The sequence below is a fragment of the Amphiprion ocellaris genome, unplaced genomic scaffold (genome assembly GCF_022539595.1).
Source record: "Amphiprion ocellaris isolate individual 3 ecotype Okinawa unplaced genomic scaffold, ASM2253959v1 Aocel_unscaffolded278, whole genome shotgun sequence".
NCBI classification, from domain to species: Eukaryota; Metazoa; Chordata; class Actinopteri; family Pomacentridae; genus Amphiprion; species Amphiprion ocellaris.
The window spans coordinates 1-25,321 of NW_026559453.1; the positions used below are offsets into that span (position 1 = coordinate 1).

Consider the following 25,321-nt stretch of genomic DNA (forward strand, 5'->3'; position numbering starts at 1 on the left):
CATTTTTTTCGACATACTATAGTAAGGCGTTTTTTTGCGCCAAAATTCATGATGATTTTTTTTTTCAAAGAACACCTTTCTGGAGTGTTTTTCATGGCCTCCTTTACATTATTTCATCATATGGCACGTTTTTACAACATGTTTGAAAAATCGCATTTTTTTTCGACATAGTATAGTAAGGCGTTTTTTTTGTGCCAAAATTCATGATTTTTTTTTTTTTCAAAGAAACACTTTCTGGAGTGTTTTTCATGGCCTCCTTTACATTATTTCATCATATGGCACGTTTTTACAACATGTTTGAAAAATCGCATTTTTTTTTTGCGCCAAAATTCATGATGATTTTTCTTTTCAAAGAACACCTTTCTGGAGTGTTTTTCACGGCCTCCTTTACGTGATTTCATTATATGGCACGCTTTTACAACATGATTGAAAAATTGCTAATTTTTTCGACATAGTATAGTAAGGCATTTTTTTTGCGCCAAAAGTCATGTTTTTTTCAAAGAAACCCTTTCTGGAGTGTTTTTCACGGCCTCCTTTACATTATTTCATCATATGGCATGTTTTTACAACATGTTTGAAAAATCGCATTTTTTTTCGACATACTATAGTAAGGCGTTTTTTTGCGCCAAAATTCATGATTTTTTTTTTTTCAAAGAACACCTTTCTAGAGTGTTTTTCACCGCCTCCTTTATGTGATTTCATTATATGGCACGCTTTTACAACATGATTGAAAAATTGCAAATTTTTTCGACATAGTATAGTAAGGCATTTTTTTTGCGCCAAAAGTCATGTTTTTTTTTTTCCAAAGAAACCCTTTCTGGAGTGTTTTTCACGGCCTCCTTTACATTATTTCATCATATGGCACGTTTTTACAACATGTTTGAAAAATAGCTTTTTTTTCGACATACTATAGTAAGGCGTTTTTTTGCGCCAAAATTCATGATGATTGTCTTTTCAAAGAAAACCTTTCTGGAGTGTTTTTCACGGCCTCCTTTACATTATTTCATCATATGGCACATTTTTACAACATGTTGAAAAATCGCATTTTTTTTCGACAGTATAGCAAGGCGTTTTTTTGCGCCAAAAGTCATGTTTTTTTTTTCAAAGAAACCCTTTCTGGAGTGTTTTTCACGGCCTCCTTTACATTATTTCATCATATGGCACGTTTTTACAACATGTTTGAAAAATCGCATTTTTTTTCGACATACTATAGTAAGGCGTTTTTTTGCGCCAAAATTCATGATGATTTTTTTTTTCAAAGAGCACCTTTCTGGAGTGTTTTTCACGGCCTCCTTTACATTATTTCATCATATGGGATGTTTTTACAGCATGATTGAAAAATTGCAATTTTTTTCGACATAGTATAGTAAGGCTTTTTTTTGTGCCAAAATTCATGATGATTTTTTTTTCTAAGAAAGCCTTTCTCGAGTTGTTTTTCACCGCCTCCTTTACGTGATTTCATTATATGGCACGTTTTTACAACATGTTTGAAAAATTGCAAATTTTTTCGACATACTATAGTAAGGCGTTTTTTTGCGCCAAAATTCATGATGATTTTTTTTTCAAAGAAAACCTTTCTGGAGTGTTTTTCACGGCCTCCTTTACATTATTTCATCATATGGCACGCTTTTACAACATGATTGAAAAATTGCAAATTTTTTCGACATAGTATGGTAGGGCGTTTTTCTTGCGCCAAAAGTCATGATTTTTTTTCAGAGAAACCCTTTCTGGAGTGTTTTTCACAGCCTCCTTTACATTATTTCATCATATGGCACGTTTTTACAACATGTTTGAAAAATCACATTTTTTTTCGACATAGTATAGTAAGGCGTTTTTTTACGCCAAAATTCATGATGATTTTTTTTTTCAAAGAAAACCTTTCTGGAGTGTTTTTCATGGCCTCCTTTACATCATTTCATCATATGGCACGTTTTTACAGCATGATTTAAAAATCGCAATTTTTTTCGACATAGTATAGTAAGGCATTTTTTTGCGCCAAAATTCATGATGATTTTTTTTTCAAAGAACACCTTTCTGGAGTGTTTTTAATGTCCTCCTTTACATTATTTCATCATATGGGATGTTTTTACAACATGTTTGAAAAATTGCAATTTTTTTCGACATAGTATAGTAAGGCGTTTTTTTGTGCCAAAATTCATGATGATTTTTTTTTTTCAAAGAAAACCTTTCTGGAGTGTTTTTAACGGCCTCCTTTACATTATTTCATCATATGGCACGTTTTTACAACATGTTTGAAAAATCAAATTTTTTTTCGACATAGTATAGTAAGCCGTTTTTTTTGTGCCAAAATTCATGATGATTTTTTTTTCAAAGAAACCCTTTCTGGAGTGTTTTTCATGGCCTCCTTTACATTATTTCATCATTTGGCACATTTTTACAGCATGATTGAAAAATTGCAATTTTTTTCGACATAGTATAGTTAGGCATTTTTTTTGCGCCAAAAGTCATGTTTTTTTTTCAAAGAAACCCTTTCTGGAGTGTTTTTCACGGCCTCCTTTACATTATTTCATCATATGGCACGTTTTTACAACATGTTTGAAAAATCGCATTTTTTTTCGACATAGTATAATAAGGCATTTTTTTGCGCCAAAATTCATGATGATTTTTTTTTTTCAAAGAACACCTTTCTGGAGTGTTTTTAATGGCCTCCTTTACATTATTTCATCATATGGCACGTTTTTACAACATGTTTGAAAAATCAAATTTTTTTTCGACATAGTATAGTAAGCCGTTTTTTTTGTGCCAAAATTCATGATGATTTTTTTTTCAAAGAAACCCTTTCTGGAGTGTTTTTCATGGCCTCCTTTACATTATTTCATCATTTGGCACATTTTTACAGCATGATTGAAAAATTGCAATTTTTTTCGACATAGTATAATTAGGCATTTTTTTTGCGCCAAAAGTCATGGTTTTTTTTTCAAAGAAACCCTTTCTGGAGTGTTTTTCACGGCCTCCTTTACATTATTTCATCATATGGCACGTTTTTACAACATGTTTGAAAAATAGCATTTTTTTTCGACATACTATAGTAAGGCGTTTTTTTTGCGCCAAAATTCATGATGATTTTTTTTTTTCAAAGAACACCTTTCTGGAGTGTTTTTCATGGCCTCCTTTACATTATTTCATCATATGGCACGTTTTTACAACATGTATGAAAAATCGCATTTTTTTTCGACATACTATAGTAAGGCGTTTTTTTGCGCCAAAATTCATGATGATTTTTTTTTCAAAGAACACCTTTCTGGAGTGTTTTTCATGGCCTCATTTACATTATTTCATCAAATGGCACCCTTTTACAACATGTATGAAAAATCGCATTTTTTTTCGACATAGTATAGTAAGGCGTTTTTTTTGCGCCAAAATTCATGATGATTTTCTTTTCAAAGAAAACCTTTCTGGAGTGTTTTTCACGGCCTCCTTTACATTATTTCATCATATGGCATATTTTTACAACATATTTGAAAAATCGCATTTTTTTTCGACATAGTATAGTAAGGCGTTTTTTTGCGCCAAAATTCATGATGATTTTTTTTTTCAAAGAAAACCTTTCTGGAGTGTTTTTCACAGCCTCCTTTACATTATTTCATCATATGGCTCGTTTTTACAACATGTTTTAAAAATCACATTTTTTTTTTGACATAGTATAGTAAGGCCTTTTTTTTGCGCCAAAATTCATGATGATTTTTTTTTCAAAGAAAACCTTTCTGGAGTGTTTTTTTACGGCTTCCTTTACATTATTTCATCATATGGCACTTTTTTACAACATGTTTGAAAAATCACATATTTTTTCGACATAGTATAGTAAGGAGTTTTTTTGCGCCAAAATTCATGATGAATTTTTTTTCAAAGAAAACCTTTCTGGAGTGTTTTTCACGGCCTCCTTTACATTATTTCATCATATGGCACTTTTTTACAACATGTTTGAAAAATCACATTTTTTTTCGACATAGTATAGTAAGGAGTTTTTTTGCGCCAAAATTCATGATGAATTTTTTTTCAAAGAAAACCTTTCTGGAGTGTTTTTCACGGCCTCCTTTACATTATTTCATCATATGGCATATTTTTACAACATGTTTGAAAAATCTCATTTTTTTTCGACATAGTATCGTAAGGCGTTTTTTTGCGCCAAAATTCATGATGATTTTTTTTTTTTCAAAGAAAAAACCTTTCTGGAGTTATTATGAATCACCCTCTCAACCAGATGGGCTACCTGGGCGTCTTTCACTTGTTGGACAACGTACTAAACTCTGACGTTTTAGCGACATTTTGGACGACATACTAACCTTTGACGTTTTTGTCATATTTTGGACGACATACTAACCTATGACGTTTTTGTCATATTTTGGACGACATACTAAACTAAGACCTTTTTTCCCACATTTTTGACGACATACTAAACTATGACATTTTAGTGACATTTTGGACGACATACTAAACTATGACATTTTAGTGCCATTTTGGACAACATACTAAACTATGAAGTTTTTTTCCACATTTTGGGCGACATACTAATTTATGATGTTTTTGTCATATTTTGGACAACATACATGACGTTTTTCCAATATTTTGGACGAAATACTGAATTATGACGTTTTTTCCACATTTTAGACGACATACTAAACTATGACGTTTTTTCAACATTTTGGACGACATACTAAAGTATGATGTTTTTCCCATATTTTGGACTACATACTAAACTATGACGTTTTGGTGACATTTTGGACAACATACTAAACTTTTGACATTTTTTTTTATACAATTTGGATGACATGCTAAACTATGACCTTTTTTCCAACATTTTGGACGACATACTAAACTATGACATTTTTTACCACATTTTGGACGACATACTAAACTGTGACCTTTTTTTCAACATTTTGGACGACATACTAAACTGTAAATGCAGGCGAAATCCAGGCATTATTTTATCGGTTTTCATGATAGGCAAAAAAACACCCGATAACGATATTGGCCAATATTACATTTTTATGCCAATATCGATCCGCTGATATTATCGGACATCCCTAATTACGATGGCACAATATTCAGTGGATCAACTTTTATCTGAATATCGCATTAGAGCAATACTAAGTGCTTAATTGATGACTGACAAGCTGATAGATCAACTGTAGTAAGAAAAAAGTTGAATATTAATAATACAAGCAATTAAATAGTCATAATAATATGAGAATAAATAAATAAAACCAAAAAGATGAAACACAATAACATTTTTTAAATAATAAAATGTACAGGCAGCTCAGATCCTCCCACTGACTCTCCTCCTTTTCCTCTCAGGGTAAGTCCTTCGTAAAGGATGCGTTGAGGTGCATGTCGCTGGGCCTGAGGCAGCGATTCAGCTGCGTGAGCCGGAGATGCTCGGCGGTGAAAGAGATGGTGTTCTCGCTCCAGAGGGAGTGTTACTCCAAACACCAGCTCTGCCTGGCGCTGCAGGACCACATGGACACCATGGGGAACCTGGTCCAGTTCCACCTGATGTTTCCTCCAGGGTGAGAGAGACACACACATTAACAAATGAGTAGCAAGCTTTAGCACAATGTGAAGGAAAACAATCTGAGATGCAGTACTGACCTGTAGTAGAGCAGGAATAAACAAACTAAATGTGAAATGTTACAGGTTTTACAAGTTGTATATAGATTTTTAAAGAGCAACATCACACAGAAATGTATTCTAGTAAATTAGATAGTGTGCAGGGTCTTTTTTGAAGGTTTTGGAAATGTTTGTATGTGCAAAGAATTCATTTTTCTTAAATTAAGGCATATCAATGGATTTATTGTAAAGAAAAAAACAAAACAAAACCTCACCAGGAGACATGTTAAGTGTTTTCCTCCTTGTGATCCCATTGGCCTTCTTCACATATAGACATAAAAGAAAAGAAGTCTAAGAATCAGAATAATGGATGAATCCTTTTTATCCACTTCAGTTTCAGGATTCTTGTATTCTTGACTCATTCATGAATTAATGGGACACTTGAGGAGAACAGACCTATCATTAAAGAGCCCTTATTATGATCTGTTTTCTCCCCTTCATTTAGTGTTTTTTTCACATGTAAAAGGTCTGCAAAGTCCACGCCAAAGGGGGTTGTTCTCCCAGAAAAAAAACACTTCTCCTCAACTGCTTTGTTTGTAGTCTAGGCTGTAGTCTTGTTCTATCAGTTATCTACATCACTGTGCACGCCCTCAAACCAAGAATGAGCAGCATTCATGGCCTTTAAGGAACTTAAGACCTGGTGGATTTCATTTATTTTTGACAGCGATGTCCTCACAGCAACAGGAAAGTCCTTAGTGTTAGCATGCTGTGTCGTTAATGTGGCTAACGCTAGAAGGAGAATTCATGAGAATGTAGGAAAAGACAACCCTGGTGCTAAGAGAATATGATTAGTATGGTCTTATCATTGCTGCCACTTAGATATTTGCAAATCATTTTGCTCAGTTACCTTCTTAAGCAAAAAAGACGATTCAGCTGCAACCACAGAATCTGTAGTTACGGTACTGTTGCATTTTGTCAGGCCAGCTGACCAATCAGAGCAGACTGGGTTTTTGGGAAGGGGGCCTTTGAATGGCACTTTTCCACTAGCACCTACTCGGCTCGACTCTACTTGGTTTGTGAGGTTTTCCATTAGGACTAGTACCTGGTACCAGCTACTATTTTAGTAGCTACTCACGGGGTTCCAAGTGAGCCGAGTCGAGCCGATAATGTGACGTCTACAGAGTGCAGGCCACCGATTGGACAGATGAGAGCGACTACTTCACAAAAACCAAACCTGCCATTTAAAAAAAAAAAAAGAAAAAACTGGGAACAGCGACAGTGTGCAATTGCTTTTCACAGAACTCTTTTACTTTAAATCTGACAAAAAGCCACAGACCGAGCAGCAGCTATACCATCGCCTCGATCTCCTCCATTGTTGTGTTGCGTTTGTGTCGCACACAAATGACGTTGAGGGACTTCCGGGCCGCCGTGCTATGATGACTCCACCCACAATGAGGTGGTACTCAATTGTGGTGGAAAACGACCTAAACCGAGTCGAGTTGAGTAGGCGGTAGTGGAAAAGCGTCTAAAGAGACTGGAGGTATTTCAGAGGATGAAAAGAGATGCTGTAGGAATGTACAGTAGGACTTCAATAATGTGCTTTGAAAAATTTAAGCACATAAACATGGTCTCGTAGGACAAAAAAAAACTCTAACAGAGCATGATATGGGCTCTTTAATCACAGGATTTATTGTCAAGTATCCAAAGTTGTTTAAATCAATCCAACTGGACTTTAAGAAGGTTCCTTGAAGACGTTTGACCTCTCATCCAAGAGGCTTCTTCAGTTCTGGTGGTGGTTGATGTTGCCTCGGCTTATAACCTCTGTGAGGTGTGGTCAGTGTTATTCATATTCCCACAACCATTGCCAAGGCCCACCTGGCTCCTCAACGATGGTCGTTGGGAGCCAGGGAGCGACAAAGGGGGTCGTTGAAATGCGAGTTTCACCGAGCCCTCGTATGCTAATGGTGGTCATTAGCATGAGCCACCTCACCTGAGTCATTCTGCTGAGTAGTTCTTTTGGGGAGTTTTGAAAGGACCTGATTGTAAAATGGCGAAAGATGATGTTGCAGACCACCCCCCCTGTTCAGAGATGGCTTCTCCACTTTGACATGGATGGCTTCTTTCACGCCTCTCGGTGGTGGAAACAGTGAGACAGCGGCTTTTACAAGACAACACCCTCAGTGACAGAACAAACCTCAACCCAGACCAGATTTGCCAACTTTTGGACCTCTGCCTGAACACCACCTATTTCCAGTACAGAGGGAGCTTCTATAGGCAGAAACATGGATGTGCCATGGGCTCGCCAGTATCTCCTATTGTGGCCAATCTGTACATGGAAGAGTCACTTGTGCTTTTCTGACTGTAACAAAAATCTGCAGTAGAAAACACTAATGATTGACGTGTTAAAGCAGCTGAGTTGAGAGGATGCTGCTATCCTAAAGCTGCCCCAGTGTCTGCTGTTCAATTAAAGTCACTTACTCACTCTTGGAGGCCATTTTTCTGAATGTACCTTAACACTGTATGGACAGTGAACAGTGTGATGCGTCCACCTCCTTCCAGGCCGTACGTGGAGCTCATGAACTTCCTGCTGAAATGTGGCGACGAGGTGAGGACGTGGGTGGGACGGCGGCTGCATGGTCAGTGTGAGCAGCACTGGGGGGCGCTGTGTGGCAGCTTCGGCAGCATCTGTCCTCTCAGCCAGTCTCTGCAGCAGACCACCGCCACGCCGCCAACCGTGCCGTGGCCGACCACCGCTCAGCAGCAGCAGCCGACCGGAGAAGCCCAACCAGAGGACAGGAGCCGGCAGATCGACAACGCCACTGAATCTGGTCTCAGTGTGCCTGAGAAATCCAACATCACCTCTTCTTAGACATGAAGATGAGTCACACAGAAGTGCAGACAGGGTACACACAAAGATTTGTTACTATTATACTAGCAGTAGAACGAGTAAAAGTAGTGGTAGTATTCAGTGTGGTGTTGCTGATGAAAGCAGTGCAGCATAACTTATTCATTTTGTTGGATATTTGTGTTGTGAATGTTGATAGTTTTCTTAACTTTGTACAAGGATGAAAACCAATTATCTACCTCACCTCAACATCACAGTCAACCAGAGTGGCTCCGTCCTTCAGCAACAGGAACGGTCACACGCCAGTCAATACTGCAGGGAATATGTCTGTAACTCAAGTGCAGCTGATGGCTCCAAGTCAGAATTCTACCTATTTAAGTCTGTTTTTGTATTTATGAGGATTGTTATATTGTGCACAGTCAAGCTGACACACTATCAGGTGCTACGTCATGGACAGTCTGCAGGAAGGGAAGCACTCTTTGGTCGTGTTATAAATATGTATTTTCTAATGTTCCACTGGAACAATCACATTTCATACAGACCCCGGGTTTCAAGGTGTTTTGTAAGTTTTTATTTTTATTTAAATGAATCTTAAAAACTCAGTTGTAAGCAGTTTTAATTGAAATTAATTAAACTACAATGACGTCACTGGAGATGTTTGTTCTTAAAGTCAGTTCTGTCCAGTTGAAGAGTTCTTCACAAATTCACAGTGTTGCATCCCGCGTGGTGATATGTTGGGTACTTTGACATCTACTGGCACGTCTGATGCACAACAACGGATCCCTCAGTATTCATGAAACATTCAGTTTTGATCAAACAGACTTTGTGTTCAGCATTCACACAATCTGACTCAGTAGTCTGGATGTCTGAGGCTACATCTGCACCAATACGTTCTCATTCTAAAGTAACAGAAAGGAACTTCGTGCATATTTACATGCCTAAAAGCACATATTCCCTGAACATTTACAGAGCAGTGTGTTGGTTGTTTAGTTGTAAACAATAAGACAAAGAACATCAGTGGTGAAAACTAAGTCCACAGACTTTGTTAACAGTACAACAGCTGCTCACATCAACAACAAAGTCAGACATGCCTGCAGCCTGAATCTGTGTTGATTTAACACCCGGCAGTCAAAGCTGATGTCTGCCAAGCCTGACAGTAAGACCCAGTCATGAAGAAACATCGAGTGTTTGCATCTTCATTTCCTAAAGTCTCTGTTTCTGCCAGTCCAGACTAAAACTAGATCAGTAGCGTTTCCAAAAGTCTCCATTTTAGGTTTCCTAAAATACCACATAAAGCACAGCAGAAGTTCCACATTTTAAAATGAGAACATATTCATGCAGATGCAGCCTGACTGGACTGAAGAAAGGCACAAGGTAAACTCATCAATGACTGTAACAACAACATCTTTGGAAAAGTCACCGAGAGCAGACAAACATACTTTCTCTTTTCAACTCGCGCACAAACGCATATTAACCTGATAAGAAGTAAACATGATGGAAGTTATTGCATACGGTGTCCTTGACGCTGGTTAATTCTGAAGTATTAAAGCCTCAGAATGCTTCAAAGCGTTTTTCCTGAACCAACAATCCAACGGTGATGGGCAGAACAGAAGTCGGCACAATCTGAGCTTCTCTCAAAGATCTCGATTCCTACTTCTTTCATGTTTTATCTGACAGTGTGAACTCTTACCCTAATTACTACAAATGCTGCCATCAAGACAACACTGTCATTCGAAAGCAACAGATTCTGAGCATTTAGCTTCCACAAAGAGGTGCTGACAGCAGCTTCTAACAACACAATGTTTGTTTGAAGCATGCTGAGGCTTTAAACCTTTTACCTACAACCTCTGATGCCAGGTTTAGTTAATGTGCTCCGTCCACTTCAGCTGAAGGATCCCTGTTTGAGTTGATCACAAACAACCTTCCCAAATGATTTTACAAACCCACATATTGCATTACTGTACATACACAGTGAAAGGTTTTCCCCTCTATGTGCCCCAGTTCCTTCTCTATAACACCCCATGTGGACCCTGCTTCTCCTCCGTACCTCCTCCCCGTGAAAACGTCTTGTAAGTCAGTTCTTGCCTCTGAGAGAAAACACAGTGATCCGCCGTGTTTAGCTGCTCGGCTAAATGAAGGGAAAGAGGCGTTTCTTGAGGATGTAAAGGACAGTAGCGAGGAAGAGGGCCAGAGCCAGGAAGATGAGCAGCTTGTCCGTTAGCTCCCGCCGGTTGTACTTGAGGATCAGCTTCCTCCCCAGGTGGATTGTTCCAGTCATGTTCTTAAACTCCTCATTGGTTTCCAGCACCGTCCTGGAGGAGGTGGCTGGGGAGGAGGAGGAGGAGGAAGCACATGGGTTAGAAAGTGTTCACAGGAGAAGGTGACGCATAACTGGATTTATAGTGGTCCCTCACCATATCACAGTTCACTTTTCGTGGTCTCACTGTATCATGGATTTTTAAACTGTATTTGGTATCGTGGATTTTTCCCTATATTGTGGGATTTTGTGGTATTATTTTAATTATTTTTGCTGTAAAATAAGCATTTTCTAGTCTATTACATATTAAAATAATATTAAATCGTGCAGTACATTAATCTTATTGTCATCAGTACTGCACAGCTAATTCACCATGATCTTCATCATTTAAGTTGTAGTATATTCACTGGTGAGTACCCGTATAGAATTTTATATGTTGTTAAAATGACGTAAGTTTAAGAGTGTAGAAAGTGTTTAGGAGCACAGGAAGTGTTAATAAGAGTGTGGGAAAGGTTTATAAGAGTGTGGGGAGGGTTTGTAAAGCCTTAAAATATATATATAATAAAATAAATATGGTGGCTATTTCGCGCATTTTCGAGGGACCACTGTACTTTTAACCAACTGAACCCTAAAACCTACTGGCAGGTTACAAAGGCATGTTGTATTTAAAAAAAAAAAAAAAACAGACAAAGGAAATCACCAAAATTGCACAATTGATCAGAGGCTGAAATTGGATTCTGAACTTTGCCTTTGAAGTGTAAAATCGTGGTATTTTATCAAAATCACTTTATTCTGCTTCTCAAAATACAAATAAACTGCTTCGGGTTCAGAGGTAAAGTATACAAACTATAACCATGACGAATGCACATAAATATACAAACGAAGTAGAGTTTGTTTTTTTACCCAGCGTGCCGATGGTGTCCTCACTCTGCTTCACCTGTTCAGCCATCATCCTGCTGATAGACATCAGACTCTCTGTGATGTTGCTGTTGGTTTCTACTAGACTTTCTTTAGTCGCCTTCCTGAGAAAAATACACACAAAGCAAAGCAGGTGATGCACAGTTTCCAGTTAAGTAAAACAGCAAAATGTTGATTTTAGAAATAGAAACTAGTTTTGTCCTATTTATTTAACTATTCGTCATTTTGATGAGATAGTAGTCTCAGAAACTCATGTATTAAATATGTTAGAAGTGGTAATATAGAGTTAAAGTTCATGTATATGTCTATTCATTGATTCAGTCATCAACCAAAATTTATTTGAAAACTTTGCATATTGTGTCACATATTACTATTTGACAAAAATGTGATTAATTATGATTAATTAATTACCAAGCCTCTAATTAATTAGATACATTGTTTTAATCGCGTCCCACCACTAAAAAATAATTGTCTGTACATTCGTGGTATTGCTGCAGAATAAAAGTGTTAATAACTAATTCAGCATAATTTTTAGGGAGACTATTTCCTAAAGTGTAAAGAAATTATATTTTTTTAAAAAGGCTCTGCCACAGCTAACCAACTCCTATAACAGCGTTAATTATCTCCCAAAGCCCCCAAACCTCAGAACTATAGCTCCAAACTTGATCTGAAGCTCTTTAACTCATTTCAGCACCAGAGTAGAGCCTCAGATGAACACTACTAACCTCTGCCTGGTGCTCTGGTTTTCTCCGCCATGCAGCAGCTCGTCCTTCTCCATGTTGTCTATGGCGAGTTTACAAGCAAGATTAGCTTTCCTCCACGCCGTCTGGTTACTGGAATCCACAGAAAAGGCAACATAGAAACAAACTTAGGAGAAGTGCAGTTTCTGATTTAGGTCAATCATAGGCTCAAAACAGTACACACTTGATTTTTTCCTGCCTCTTAAAGGTTTATTAGCTACAGATATGAACGCACTGCATATTTTGTTTTTCAGGATAACTAGAACATTTGATCTGTGTAGATTTTGATGTTACTGCCATCATAATTACTACGCAACATTCAGCACCAAATTATAACTCAAAGAAATTTTGTTGGGATAAATAATAAGAGAAACAGAATGATTTCTGTCACACAGTTTATTTTTCACATGCATGTGTTCAGACACCTCAGCATTTGCCGTCGCTGGCTCTCAGTCTCCGCCTGGATGGCCAGTTTGTCCGACTCTCTGTCTTGTTCTTTAGCCATCTGCTCCAGATCCTGACAAGGACACAGTTTCAGTTTTAGTCAAGAAATGTGCCCGATGTATGTAAATGTGTGACTGAGGTATTATTCCGATAATTATTATATACCTGTATTCTGAGCCTCAGCTTGTTGAACTTCTGTTTGACCTGAGAGTTGAGCTCCAAGAGAGCAGACTGAGGTCCAGGACAATCCCTGATGTCCTACAGACAACACACAAACACAGAGTTATATGTAATACTGTACATAATTCTGACTATACAGCTTTGGAAATAATTATTAGACCACATGTTGGTTTGTTAACAAAGTCTACACAGCAGACCAACATTTTTCTTTTAGACTTTTATCATAATGGTTAAATAATCACAGCATCTTTTTTTTTATCTTTACATTTAAAAATATGTTGCATTAACACTAAAAAATTCAAAGTTCACACTAGACGATCAAAAACATTGAGTCACCATTATTTTGTGCATACGCTGTACACACTAGGAAAGTAAACATCGACTATGGGCTCATTAAATTATTAGTTAAATGACATATCAAGACAAAAATTTTTATTATACGTTTTGTGTTGTCAGGTGATAAATGCAGAGAGGTAAAGGTGAGCACTGACGATGATTCAGTGTAAAATTTATTGTAAAAACAAAACAAAAAAAGGAAAACAAACAATAAACAGTCATTTATTTAATTTGATATACTGATATTTCTTATACTACTTGGCCTGAATAATATATCACTGCAGTAAACAAAGAATGTGGAGGAAATATTTTCAAATAACAATATTAGATTTCTTGGCCAATAAAATGGGGAACAAAATCTCATCCTAACTTCTGAAAGCCAAAGCTGATTAAATCAAATGACTTGTTTTGTCTGGAAGCTGCAAACATTCACACCTTAGCAGCTGGAGACACAACATTTAGGCATAAAAATACATATTTTAAATGACAAGTCGGCTATTAAAACATGTGTTGATTGATAGTATATTAAATTAACAAAATCAGTCTGAGTATGATAAACCTGTCTGTTTTGCGGCTAATGTTAGCTTCACTTTAGCACAACTTTCAGATCTGCTGTTTATCTAAAGCCGGAACAACATCGACAGTTCGGCAAGAGCGAAAAATAAATCAGTAAAAAACCCGAAAGTCTGCAGTCCTTACCTGAACGAGAGCTTTAATTTCAAGATCATATTTTATAATTTCTTGTCCGCAAATTCGGACGTGAACATCCGCAGAAGACGCCATTATTGTTTTTGTACGGCAAGCTGGAGGTCCAAAAAACAACGCGCCCTGCTCGACACTTCTCAAACGCGTTTGTAAAAAAACAACAACAAAAGGCGCAAGTGTCAGAAAGCGGTTCATAGCCAGAATGTACTAAATATTTTAGAAAAGCAAGCTTTACTGCTTTTTTAGTTTCACTTGAATGTTTCAAATCCAGAATATGGAATGAAACAATAAAACAATACAAGAAAATCAATTGTTTAGATCCACAATTCAAATTTAATGATCATGTGAAGATTTTAAAAAGAGCACAGATCTACTTTTCATTTGTCTAATTTTATTAATCAGGTCCTATATATACACAGCGCCAGCTCAGTTAGTTTGCACTGTGATATTTTTTCATATCAGCCTCAAGCATCATCAGCAGCAATCAGATCATCAGAGCATCCTTATCCAATCAGGCCCCGAAACTCACAGACAAAAAGCCTGTCCGGTGGCATCACTGTCACATCCTGAAAAGATATAATCTCCTTCACTCTGAAAGCATCATTCACATTTGTTTTCTCAAATGAGTTTTCAAATCTGTTTACCCACAGGGGTTCTGTAAAATACCACATCATAGATCTTAATTTAGGTGATGGGCTTTCTCCATCAGGCTCTAGCAACTCTGGAACACATTATCCATCAAAATCAAATCACTTACAGATGTAAAATCTTTCACAAGAAAGGTCAAGAGCTGGTTGAAGGCAAACCAGAGCTACAGTCGTTTTCAACCAGGTGTAGTTTTTTCTCCTTGTGCATCACAATCAGTGCAGAGTATTTTGTTGTATTTTCATTTCTGTAGTGTTATTGTGGTTTCCATGAGAATGAACACAGGTTATTTTACTTGCACTGTGTGTTAAAGTCCAAGTTGAAATCATAAACAGCTATAAAGCACAACACTTATATGTTTTGTACAGAAAATTTTACACCACAAGGTTCAAGTGGAAAAATTTCTAAGCTTATTTTCATAGCAGACCTATTCTTCTCCCTGTGTTTATTTGTTCAACTAGAATTGAAATACACTACTGTTCAAAATTTACTTATAAATGTCCTTATTTTTGAAAGAAAAGCATTTTTTCTATGAAGATAACATTAAATTAATCAGAAATCCAGTCTAAACATAGTTAATGTGGTAAATGACTATTCTAGCTGGAAATGGCTGATTTTTAATGGAATATCTCCATAGGGATACAGAGGAACATTTCCAGCAACCATCACTCCTGTGTTCTAATGCTACATTGTGTTAGCTGATGGTGTTGAAAGGCTCACTGATGATTAGAAAACCCTTGTGCAATTATGTTAGTACATGAATAAAAGTGTGAGTTTTCATGGAAAACGTGAAATTGCCTGGGTGACCCCAAACCTTTGAACGGTAGTGTATTTTTCAAGGGATTTTAACAAATAAGGAAAACATTTCTTCTACTAAATGTCACAGCCACAGCTTAAGGCCGTGGGCTGTGGTAGTGCTCTCTCTCTCTTCTCTCTCTCTCTCTCTCTCTCTCTCTCTCTCTCTCTCTCTCTCTCTCTCTCTCTCTCTCTCTCTCTCTCTCTCTCTCTCTCTCTCTCTCTCTCTCTCTCTCTCTCTCTCTCTCTCTCTCTCTCTCTCTCTCTCTCTCTCTCTCTCTCTCTCTCTCTCTCTCTCTCCTAGGTGTGTTGGTGGTGAAGCTGGCAGCAGGTGTGTTGCATGATAATTAGCAGATGAGCTGCAGGTGGGAGCTGAGTAACTAGTCCTTGGGTGTCTCCATAAAAGCAGACCGCACCTGTCATTCAAAGCTGGACCGTTGTCTATTCTCCAGTCAGTACGGTGAGTAGAACTGTCTTTGCCACCAGCCTTTTGGACTTTTATTAATCCTGTTTTCTGTGTTTAGTGAAGTTGACTCCTACCTGCTGGTTCTGGGATCTTCTAGCCTGCTGGTCCTCCCCTCTGCCTTGGATTCTGTTCTGACGGAGGATTCCACCTCTCGCCAGCTTCGTCCTGGGAAACACAGGCTTCATCTGGACGGAACACTCTGGGAGAAATGCCTACCTTCTATGAACTCTTGGACGCCTACAACCTTCCACGTGTTGAGTTCCTGAAAAGGGAGAGAGCTGAGAGAAGCCAGGCCAAGGACTGAATTCCTACTTGTCAAGTTTCCAAGCCCTGGTATAACATTTGGTACGTTGAAGTTTACAATCTGCGTTCTGTACTTAATATTATTTATTTTATATTCTGCATAAAATAATTTTTAGTCTGGGGATTTCTGTTCAGGATTAGTTAGAGTCTAGGCTGGTTAGGGTTTTTGTATTTTCAGTTGTTCTCCTGCCTTGGTTATACTATACGTGGGTTAACATAGTTTAAGTTCTCATCCTTGTGTAGTTATCCTCCGTACCACTAGATGGTTTCTGGTTTTCTTGGTTTAGTTTAGTTCCTGAGTTGGAGTTCTATTTCAGGTTCTTGTATTTATCATCTTGTTGTAAATAAAGCATTGCTAAAATGTCTATCTGACTGAGGTCTCATTTCCTGCTCCTGAACCTTTTTCGAACCTGCTGTAACACTAAACCCCTTTAAAATATTTGGGATTTAATTAAAAATCTATCATTTGTGACACTAAATCAGAAAAATCCTGACTTGGAGCTTGGCCTTTGACAATATTTGTTTCTGAGGTTACAAAGGACTTCTTTAAATTGAAAGAAAAAGCAACTCCAGGTTACTTGATTGACAGGAGAAGCCACAGAACTGACTCGGAGGCAGTTTTCTTTCATAAAACAATCGCATTGCCATTAAAGACATGACGTTCCGATCATTTTATTAATAAACCTCAAACTTTGTGCAGATGGTTCCCTGACGTGTAACAATGACCCTGTTTGATGCTGTTCTCGAATAAAGATCACATTTTGTGCCCTGATGGCTGGCGTTAGATTCCCATTTCCAGCAACCATCACTCTTGTGTTCTAATGCTACGTTGTGTTAGCTAATGGTGTTGAAAGACTAATTGATGATTAGAAAACCCTTGTGCAGTTATGTTGGCACATGAAAAGCATGCGTTTTTCATGGAAACATGAAAGTGCCTAGGTGACCCCAAACTTGGGTGGAATATATCAGTAAGCCCAATGTTCAAGGGTTCTTCTGGGAATATACCATTAAACCAACCTTTTAGGTAAATGTTCCAGGATGTTGGGTAGAATATACCATCAGATCAACCTTTTAGATCTACATTAGAAGATTTTAGAGTAGAATATTACTCCAAACCATCCTTTAGGTCTACATTTAAGGTGGAATACTCCTTTACACCAAGATTTTTTTTGGTCTACATTGAAGGATTTTAGGTGGAATATTCCTTTGAATGAACTTTTAAAGTTAATGTTCAAGGATGTTGGGTGGAATATACCATCAGACCAATCTCCAAGGTCTACAGTAGTGAATTTTAGGTGGAATATACCATTAAACTCACCTTTTAGGTCTACATTGGAGGATTTAAGGTGGAATTTTCTCCCAAACCGTCTTTTAGTCTACATTTAAGGATGTTTAGGATGGTATATTCTTCCAAACCAACTTCTCAGGTCTACATTTCAGGTGGAATATTCCTCCATACTAACTTTTTTGGTCTACACTGAAGGATTTTTTCTAAACCACCTTTTCAGGTCTATATTTGAGGTTTTAGGTGGAATATTCCTTTTAACCAGTCCCTCAGGTCTCTTTGAGGATTCTGGATGGAATACTCGGTTAAACCAACATTTTAGGTTCATGTCTAAGGATTTTTGGTGGAATGTTCCTTTAAGGTGGATGTTTGAGGACCTTGTAGGTGGAATACTTCCTGAAACCAACCTTTTAGGTCAACATTCAAAGATTTAAGGTGGAATATTCCTTTAAACCAACCTACATTTCATGTTTTACTCATTATCAAGTGAGAAACCTCAATTCAGACTCCTTATAATAACATTTGAGATTTATGCTGCTGTTATTTGTTTAGTCCAGACTAAATGACAGAAATCTACAACTGTAATTTTATTTCAGGACTTGGTTATTAAATGTCAAAACAATCCATGTGACTCTAAAAACTCAACAGCTGTACAAACTCTAAACTCTCCACAAGGATCCAAAATAAGTTGGACTACATGAGAGCTTTAATTATTCTTCATCTACTTCCTGAAAAGTTTGGTCAATAAAAAAGACAAAAACTAATATTTTCAGCTGAACTAAAGACAGAGTTTGTGATTTTTCTGTTCACATGTTGTGTTGTTGTAAACATACTCTTTCAAATAAATACCCGCCTAACCTCCTGGAAACCAGCGTTTGTCCTGTTTTTGTGTTGCTCCTCAGCAACCCTAGACAGCCGGGTCATAATATTTTTTGAGCAACACACCATACTATGACATTTTTACAATGATGGTTCTACTATGGAACCAGTTTGACATGTCCAGGCGTTCTTTGTGTGAAAACTCAGAGATTTCAGGTATCAGAAGGTGGTTTTCAACTTTGTTAACTTTCTGCTTCAACTTTAAACTAAATTTCCTTCACTAACCCAGCCCTCTGGACTTCCAGTAAGCTGTGTTCCTATTGGCTGTCCAGGTGGCTGCTTGGTGTTATCAGGAACACCTGAGCAGCTCAGTGTCTTCCTGCTTTATTTAGCTGCATTCAAACATTTCCTCTGCTTCTCTTCACCAGTAAACCGGGCTTGGCTCTGTTGCTTTAATTTGTTCTTTAGGCGTTGGCTTGTAGCTTCCAGCAGTAAAATAGGCTTTAATGTGTTTCTTGGTGTGTTTTAGGGCTTTGTACTGGATAGTTGTCTTGGTAAATGTGGTTCTTTAGCCACAGTTAGCACATGGTGCTAATGTGTGCAGTGATTAGTGGATTTGGTGCAGCTGTGTCTTTATCTTGGCTGTAGTGAGTCTTCAGAGGTTTTTGGTCAGACACATTCTGTATTCTTGTTTGTGAACCAACGTTGGTTGTCCAGAAGGTAAGAGTTCCTGTCCTGATTCTCTGTTTAAAGAGGTTCTCTGGTAGGCTGCAGGAGACTTTAGTGTTTGGGTTGTGCTAGTTTGGTTTTTGTACGGTTTCATTTGGACGACTAGCTTGAGGCCCCTCCATGTGCTTTAGTGAGGTTTTCTGGAACAGTTCTACAAAGCAACCTGCAGCAGAAGAGACTTTGAGAGTTTTTAGGAAGTTCTGGAGACCAGACTTTAGAGCAGCAGAAACATTTGTCAGCAGTTTGAGCAGGAGAAGGTGAGCTTCAGAGTAGAAATGAGACAGAAACCTTCTTGACCCGTGTGGTGAGGTCCTGTACCAAGAGTTTGAGCAGGTTGTGAAGAGTCTGTAGTTCTTTGGTCTGAAAGCACAAGAAGAGTTGATTCATTAAAGGAGAAAACAGGAGATATTGTTGATTCTGCTGTCGCTCTGCAGTTTCCAGTTTCCTTAGACTGAACATCAAGTCTCTATTTTAAATGATTTACCATGTGAGCCCAAGAAGACTTCAATAAACTCCCTCCATCCCCTGGACACAACAGATTTTATTATGATGTTAAATCTTTTTTTTTTTTTTTTTTAAATGTTTCTGAGTTTTAATCATAGTTTTTTCTCTTTGCTTGTTTAGTTTTGTCATCTGTGCGAAAGGTGCTAAACAAATAAAGTTGAATTGATAAACTGAATAATTGACTAATTCATGATTGTGACAACAGAAGTATTTTCATTATGATTTAAGAGTTTGTTTCATTTTTAGGGTTGGGGTTAAAATCTTGACAGAAAAAAAGATTAAAGAAATAAACTACATTTAAAAAAGCAATTAAATCAAAGGAAAAAAGCATTTAATACAATAAAACTTTTAAAAAGAAAATTAAACATTAAATACAATTAAATTATATTAAACAGACAAAATTAATTAGATAATTAAACAGAAGAGACAAAACATGTATTTATGAAATTAAACAACATTTTTTAAACAAAACTATGAAACATTAAAGAGGAAATATTTTAGATAATTAAACATTTACAAACAATAAAACAAGAATAAAAATACAAAACATTCAGATTATTAAACCTTTAAAAAGACAAAACATTTAATTAAAAAAATTAAATGTTTAATTAGAAAATTAAATCTTAAAGACAATAAAAGTTTAAATTGGAATTAAACAGAAAATACAATGAAACATTTAAAAAGAAAGTTAAACATTAAAAGGTGGTAAAACATTTAAAAAAGAAAAACCTTAAAGATTTAATCAAAAAATTAAACACTGGGAAAGAAAAGGAAATTTTTCAAACAAGCCGATAAAACATTTGAAAAAACAACAAACATTAAAAAGACGAAACATTTCGAAATCAAATCAGACATTAGAAAAGAATAAAAGGTGAGAAAAGAGCAAAAACTAACCATTTAAGAAGAATCAAACTAAAGACAAAACATTTGAAAAGACACCAGTTAGACTTTAGAAGATCAAATTAAACAGAAGAGACAATAAAACGATCAAAAACAGATAAAGGTCTGAAAGCGTTTTCTAGTCTGAAATGAAAACATCAAGTTGTTTCTTCAAACATTTCCTCTTTCTATGTTCTTGGTTTGATTGTGGACAGATTTACTAAGAACTCATTTCAGAAAACTGCTTTCCAGATAAAGTCTACTAGTAGTTGAAGGCATTGATCAAACTAATGTTACCTTCTGATCTCCACAAACTTTACTGTTCAGTGAAGAGAATCAAAGTTTGTTGAGGATTTCTAAAAAACCCACAGGTGAAGGTCTGAGAAGAACTCAGATGGATGGTCTAAATGTGAAATCAAGACTCATGGTCACAAGTTTAAAGGCTTCTGTTAACCAGAAAGTTCAAACTAACAGAGAAGTACTGAGAAACTTTTGAAACTTCAGTCCTCAGAGTGTCTGAAGGTTCAAACTAACAGAGAAGTACTGAGAAACTTTTAAGATTTCAGTCCTCAGACTGTCTGAAGGTTCAAACTAACAGAGAACTGCTCAAGAACTTCTAGGTTTTCAGTCCTCAGACTGTCGAAAGGTTCAAACTAACAGAGATCTACTCAGGAACTTAGAAGATATCAGTCCTTGGGCTGTCTGAAAGTCAAATCTAACAGAGAACTACTGTGGGACTTAGAAAATTTCAGCCCTCAGACTGTGTGAAAGCTCAGGTCCTGAGGACTCGGGAGGTGTGGAGGCTTTGGAAAGTCTTGGAACTGAGGGTTCAACCCTCCAGCACAAAGGCTGAAGTCCAACCTCCTGAGAAAAACGGTCGAGTCGAGACTCGAGTTAAAAAAAAAACTCGAAAACGCTGAAAAATAGATGATAAATGCGCAAAAAAAAAGAAGAATTAGTATCTGAGCGAATAGCTCAGGGGGATAAGAAGAGGACTACCAAGTGGTAGGTCGCAGGTTCGAGACCCGCCACGGGCAATTTTCTTTCTTTGTCTTTGTCAGGATTTTGAGAAAATTTAAGAAGTGTCTGGTCTTGAACCAGCGACCTGCCGCTCCATAGGCAAATCCTTAACTCACTGAGCTACAGATCAGATAAAAAGAAATGAATTCGTCGTCCCTTTGTCATCGTAGTTAATCAAGTGACCACATGGGTGGAGCCAAGGCGGAGTCTGGGTGGGAGTCAGGGCGGAGAGTAGGCGGGGAGGTGGGTGGCGGCCTCCCCCCTCTACTACCCCACCTCCCCTCACCACCCACCACACCTTCCCCCACCCGACGAGTTCTTCGAGTCTCCACGAGTTCTTCGAGTCTCCACTGGTTTTCCCCAGTTTCTGGAGTTTCCACCAGGTCTGAGGCAGAACAAGTTGTCATGAAGAGGTGTTGAAGTCGGCCAGGATGGAGTGACTTTTTACAGCGACTAGAAGGAAGACCACTAGAAGAGCAGGTCTTTAACCACCATCCATAAAATCCATGGAGTCGCTCCAGAGAAATGAAGGGAGGTCAACTTTTATCAAATTCCATCCTTTGACATTTTTAGCACCACAAACTTTTAGTATCACACTTTATTATCATTTATTAGGACTTTAATGGAATCCACCAGCACATTTAGTTTTTGTTGAGAAACTTTATTCTTGTCATCGTGGGACTCCAGTATTTAAAAACTGTTCCTTCTATTTGACCTCATGTTTATTGTTTAGTGGAAAAAGTTATTTTAATTGTCGATTAGTCTCTTAAAAACCAAATAATAAGTTGGATTAGTCAAGAGGTTTAAATTTCTTACTTCGTAATATTTTAAATATGATAAAAAACAATAAAAATAAAGCGTCTTGAGACAATTTGACCTGTAATTGGCATTATATAAATAAAATTGAATTAAAATTGTATGTCTCTTGTAATGTTGGAGAAATTCAGCCATATATGTTGGAAAACACATTTTCTTTGACCATTAATCTGTTGATTGTTTTCGCCAGTAATTCATTTCTTGTTTTGGTTTATAAAATGTCAAACCCAAATATATTCAGTTTACTGTCATAAAAACCAAAAAGATTTATATTCACGATGCAGGAATCAGACAGTTTTTCACTTTTTTATCTTAGTTTAGTCAGAAAGATAGTTGATAATGTGTGAATTGTTGCAGCTTGTGAGCTGTAGAAGGTTTTAATCTTTGGGGCCGAGTGTCAAAAAACATTTAGAAACCAACATCATCAAAACACTCAAACATTTGAACACGATTAAAGGGAAATCCAACTTTTGCATGACAATGTCTAATTAAAGGACATTTATTTCCAACATAAATGTGTGATATTCATCCTCTGGAGCTTTCTCTTCACATCGTCTTCCACCTGGACTGGTTTGGTTGGGAGCATGTGCAACAAACATTTGAAAAAACTGCACTTTAACATCAATGAATGACACTGAAGTTTAATCTCTACATAAATGAGTCTGGATGTGCTGCTCTGTCATTAAACTGCTAAGTTTAGGGAAAGTTCAAACAAAAGAGGACAGTTCAGATAAGACTTGAGAATGAGCTTATTTTGAACAAACATCTCAGACTTTCTGAGCTTCAGCACCTCTAGCAAGATATTTTCAACAACAAGCAACTCAAGAGATCCAGAAGTTGGAGAGAGTTAGCTTTAGCTGAGCCAAAGAACATGTGGGACGCTAACCTAGCAAACATTTCAGACTTTTTCTCTGTGAATTCTGAGAAATAATTTACTATTTAATGACAGAGCTACACATCTTAACTCAGTCATGAAAACAGACTCTAATTCAGTGTCATCCATCCATATTAAAGTGCAGTTACCCAAAATGTTTGTTGCATGAGCTCCAACAAAACCTGTCCAGGTAGAAGGCCACTTTGACAAACAGGAAGTGGAAGATTCCAAGCAGATTTATAGAAGGGGGAAACCGGACTGTACTAAGTTTGGGTCGAGTATAGAGGGGTGTTTTGTGGGTTTTTAAGGCTGATAATGATTATTAGTGAGACATCTGGAGTAGATATTCATTTGCAGTAAATGAAAGTATTTAAAATCTCAGAGTTAAACTCAGAAGAACACAAACTCTAACAGAAAACTTTGTTGATCCGTTTTTGTTTTGTTTACAGATGTTAAGTTAAAGGAGTTTTATTCGTTACATATAACCAATTCAAATCACTCCAGAAGACAGAGCGACCACAGGTAGATAAAGGTTCAGAGCCAAAGTAGCACCAGTTTTAAATGTATTTATTACCGTAAAATCAGTAAAAAATAAAATACTGATAATCAGTAAATCAGTCAGCCCACAATTACTACAATTCTACAATGTATGTCTCTTTGCTTTGACTTGTTATTTGTACAATATATGATGTAGATTATGGTGTTTTTTTCATACCAAAGGCTACACTATGATGTTTTCTAAGAGACATACGATGCTACTTGCTTGTTCTGGCTCTGGGCTGCTGCACTCCTCCTCTGTTGTTTTCTGGATTGTACTCAGCTGCATGCCTTCGTCCACCCGGCCTCCGTTTGACTCGTCCCGCCTGCCGTCTCTGGAGCTGAAGCTGGATTGGAACAGACCAAAGTACAGTCCAATCACGATGCCAGCTGCCTCTCAAAAGGCTCCTTCATCTGGCAGGTGGTGGAAACTTCTTCTGAAGGGAAGGCTGAGCTGGCCCTGCAGAACTTTGCAGATGTGTTCCAGTGGTTGGTGGATGTGTGGGGAGATAGAGAGGAACCTTTGAATTGTTCAGAAAGGAAAACAGGGAACCCATTGGTAGTTTTAGTTTAGGGTGCTACTGCGGTGTGTTTTGGGGTTTTAAGAGGTGAACAGGAAGAGTTTTTTTTCATATTGATTATCTTTTACTTTGTTCCTGGTTGGAATACCCATCAATGTCAACATAAAGTTCACTTTTAGTTCTGTTTATTTATTTTTATTTTACTAACACTCATTTGTTTTTAAACCCCTCACATGTTGTGTTGTTGTAAACTTCCTCTTTCAAATAAATACTCGTCTAACCCTCTGGAAACCAGCATTTGGACTGTTTTTGTGTTGCTCCTCACCTACTGACAGCTGTAGACTAAAGGCTATACTGTGACGTTTTTAGAGCGACATGCTATACTATGATGTTTGTTGGGTGACACGCTATACTATAGGCTTTTTTAATTGACATATTACTGACTTTTTTGTTTTAGATTTTTTTGTTGTTTTTTAGCAACTTATTATAAGAATTTGAACAGTTTTAAAAATTACTATACTTTTACTCGTGCAATGAAATATTATTCTATGGCATTTTTGAGACGACATATTATACTCTGATGTTTTCTTGAATTACATACTATTTTGACAATATACTGCACTATGACATTTTTTGAACCACATATCATACATGACAATTTTAGGCAACATCCTATCATTTTGCGCTTTTTGAACCACATAATAATCTATGTTTTGGTTTTTTTTCTTGCCAACATGCTACACTATGAACTACAGGCCATACTATGTTATTCTTGAGTAAAGTATACTATACTTTGACATTTTCTGAACTACATCCTATACTATGGCGTTATACACAGAGTGCTTTGGTTACATGTTGGTTTATAATCTAGATTTTTTTCTGTTTTGTTTTTTGACAGGATTACCACAGACCTGACTGTGAACACTGTCGACACCCACCTGAGGGAGACGCTGCCTAAGATCTCAAGGCTGCTTGGTCGTGGTCTTTCTGGCACGTTCTCTTCCCAAGATGAGCCGGGAAGTTAAACACTGATGGAATGACACCAGGTCTAAGCCGACAAACTTCCAATTCCTCCTCAACTCATAGTCTCTGGGAAACCTACATGGAGTAAGAAAAGTAGACAGAGAAGTAATAA

The 25,321-nt window shown here is 37.3% G+C and overlaps 2 protein-coding genes and 1 long non-coding RNA gene across 3 annotated transcripts; 2 read left to right on the forward strand and 1 right to left on the reverse strand.

The window, feature by feature from the left end:
• The first annotated feature begins 5,295 nt into the window (after nt 1-5,295).
• Nucleotides 5,296-9,066, forward strand: LOC111586967 (stanniocalcin-2-like). Its single transcript, XM_023296810.3, has 2 exons — nt 5,296-5,528; nt 8,128-9,066. Exons 1-2 carry the CDS (start codon nt 5,350-5,352, stop codon nt 8,435-8,437), a joined length of 489 nt encoding a protein of 162 aa, XP_023152578.2. The 5' UTR covers nt 5,296-5,349; the 3' UTR covers nt 8,438-9,066.
• On the reverse strand, nt 8,962-14,126 carry bnip1b (BCL2 interacting protein 1b). The gene is made up of 6 exons (XM_023296811.3): nt 13,988-14,126; nt 12,938-13,030; nt 12,754-12,845; nt 12,314-12,421; nt 11,574-11,692; nt 8,962-10,738 (listed from the first exon to the last, which is right to left on the reverse strand). Exons 1-6 carry the CDS (start codon nt 14,069-14,071, stop codon nt 10,542-10,544), a joined length of 693 nt encoding a protein of 230 aa, XP_023152579.1. The 5' UTR covers nt 14,072-14,126; the 3' UTR covers nt 8,962-10,541.
• Nucleotides 14,127-15,570: 1,444 nt separating this feature from the next.
• LOC111586968 (uncharacterized) lies at nt 15,571-16,567 on the forward strand. Its single transcript, XR_002748030.3, has 2 exons — nt 15,571-15,893; nt 15,958-16,567. It is a non-coding gene; the product is annotated as an uncharacterized LOC111586968 (long non-coding RNA).
• Nucleotides 16,568-25,321: the final 8,754 nt, after the last annotated feature.

Coding starts and splice junctions, on each gene's coding strand:
- bnip1b (XM_023296811.3), bottom strand. CDS start 14,071: ATGGCGTCTTCTGCGGATGTTCACGTCCGAATTTGCGGACAAGAAATT. Junction 13,031..13,987: donor AAATTAAAGCTCTCGTTCAG/GTAAGGACTGCA, acceptor TGTTGTCTGTAG/GACATCAGGGATTGTCCTGG. Junction 12,422..12,753: donor CAGCGACGGCAAATGCTGAG/GTGTCTGAACAC, acceptor TGTGGATTCCAG/TAACCAGACGGCGTGGAGGA.
- LOC111586967 (XM_023296810.3), top strand. CDS start 5,350: ATGTCGCTGGGCCTGAGGCAGCGATTCAGCTGCGTGAGCCGGAGATGC. Junction 5,529..8,127: donor CACCTGATGTTTCCTCCAGG/GTGAGAGAGACA, acceptor ACCTCCTTCCAG/GCCGTACGTGGAGCTCATGA.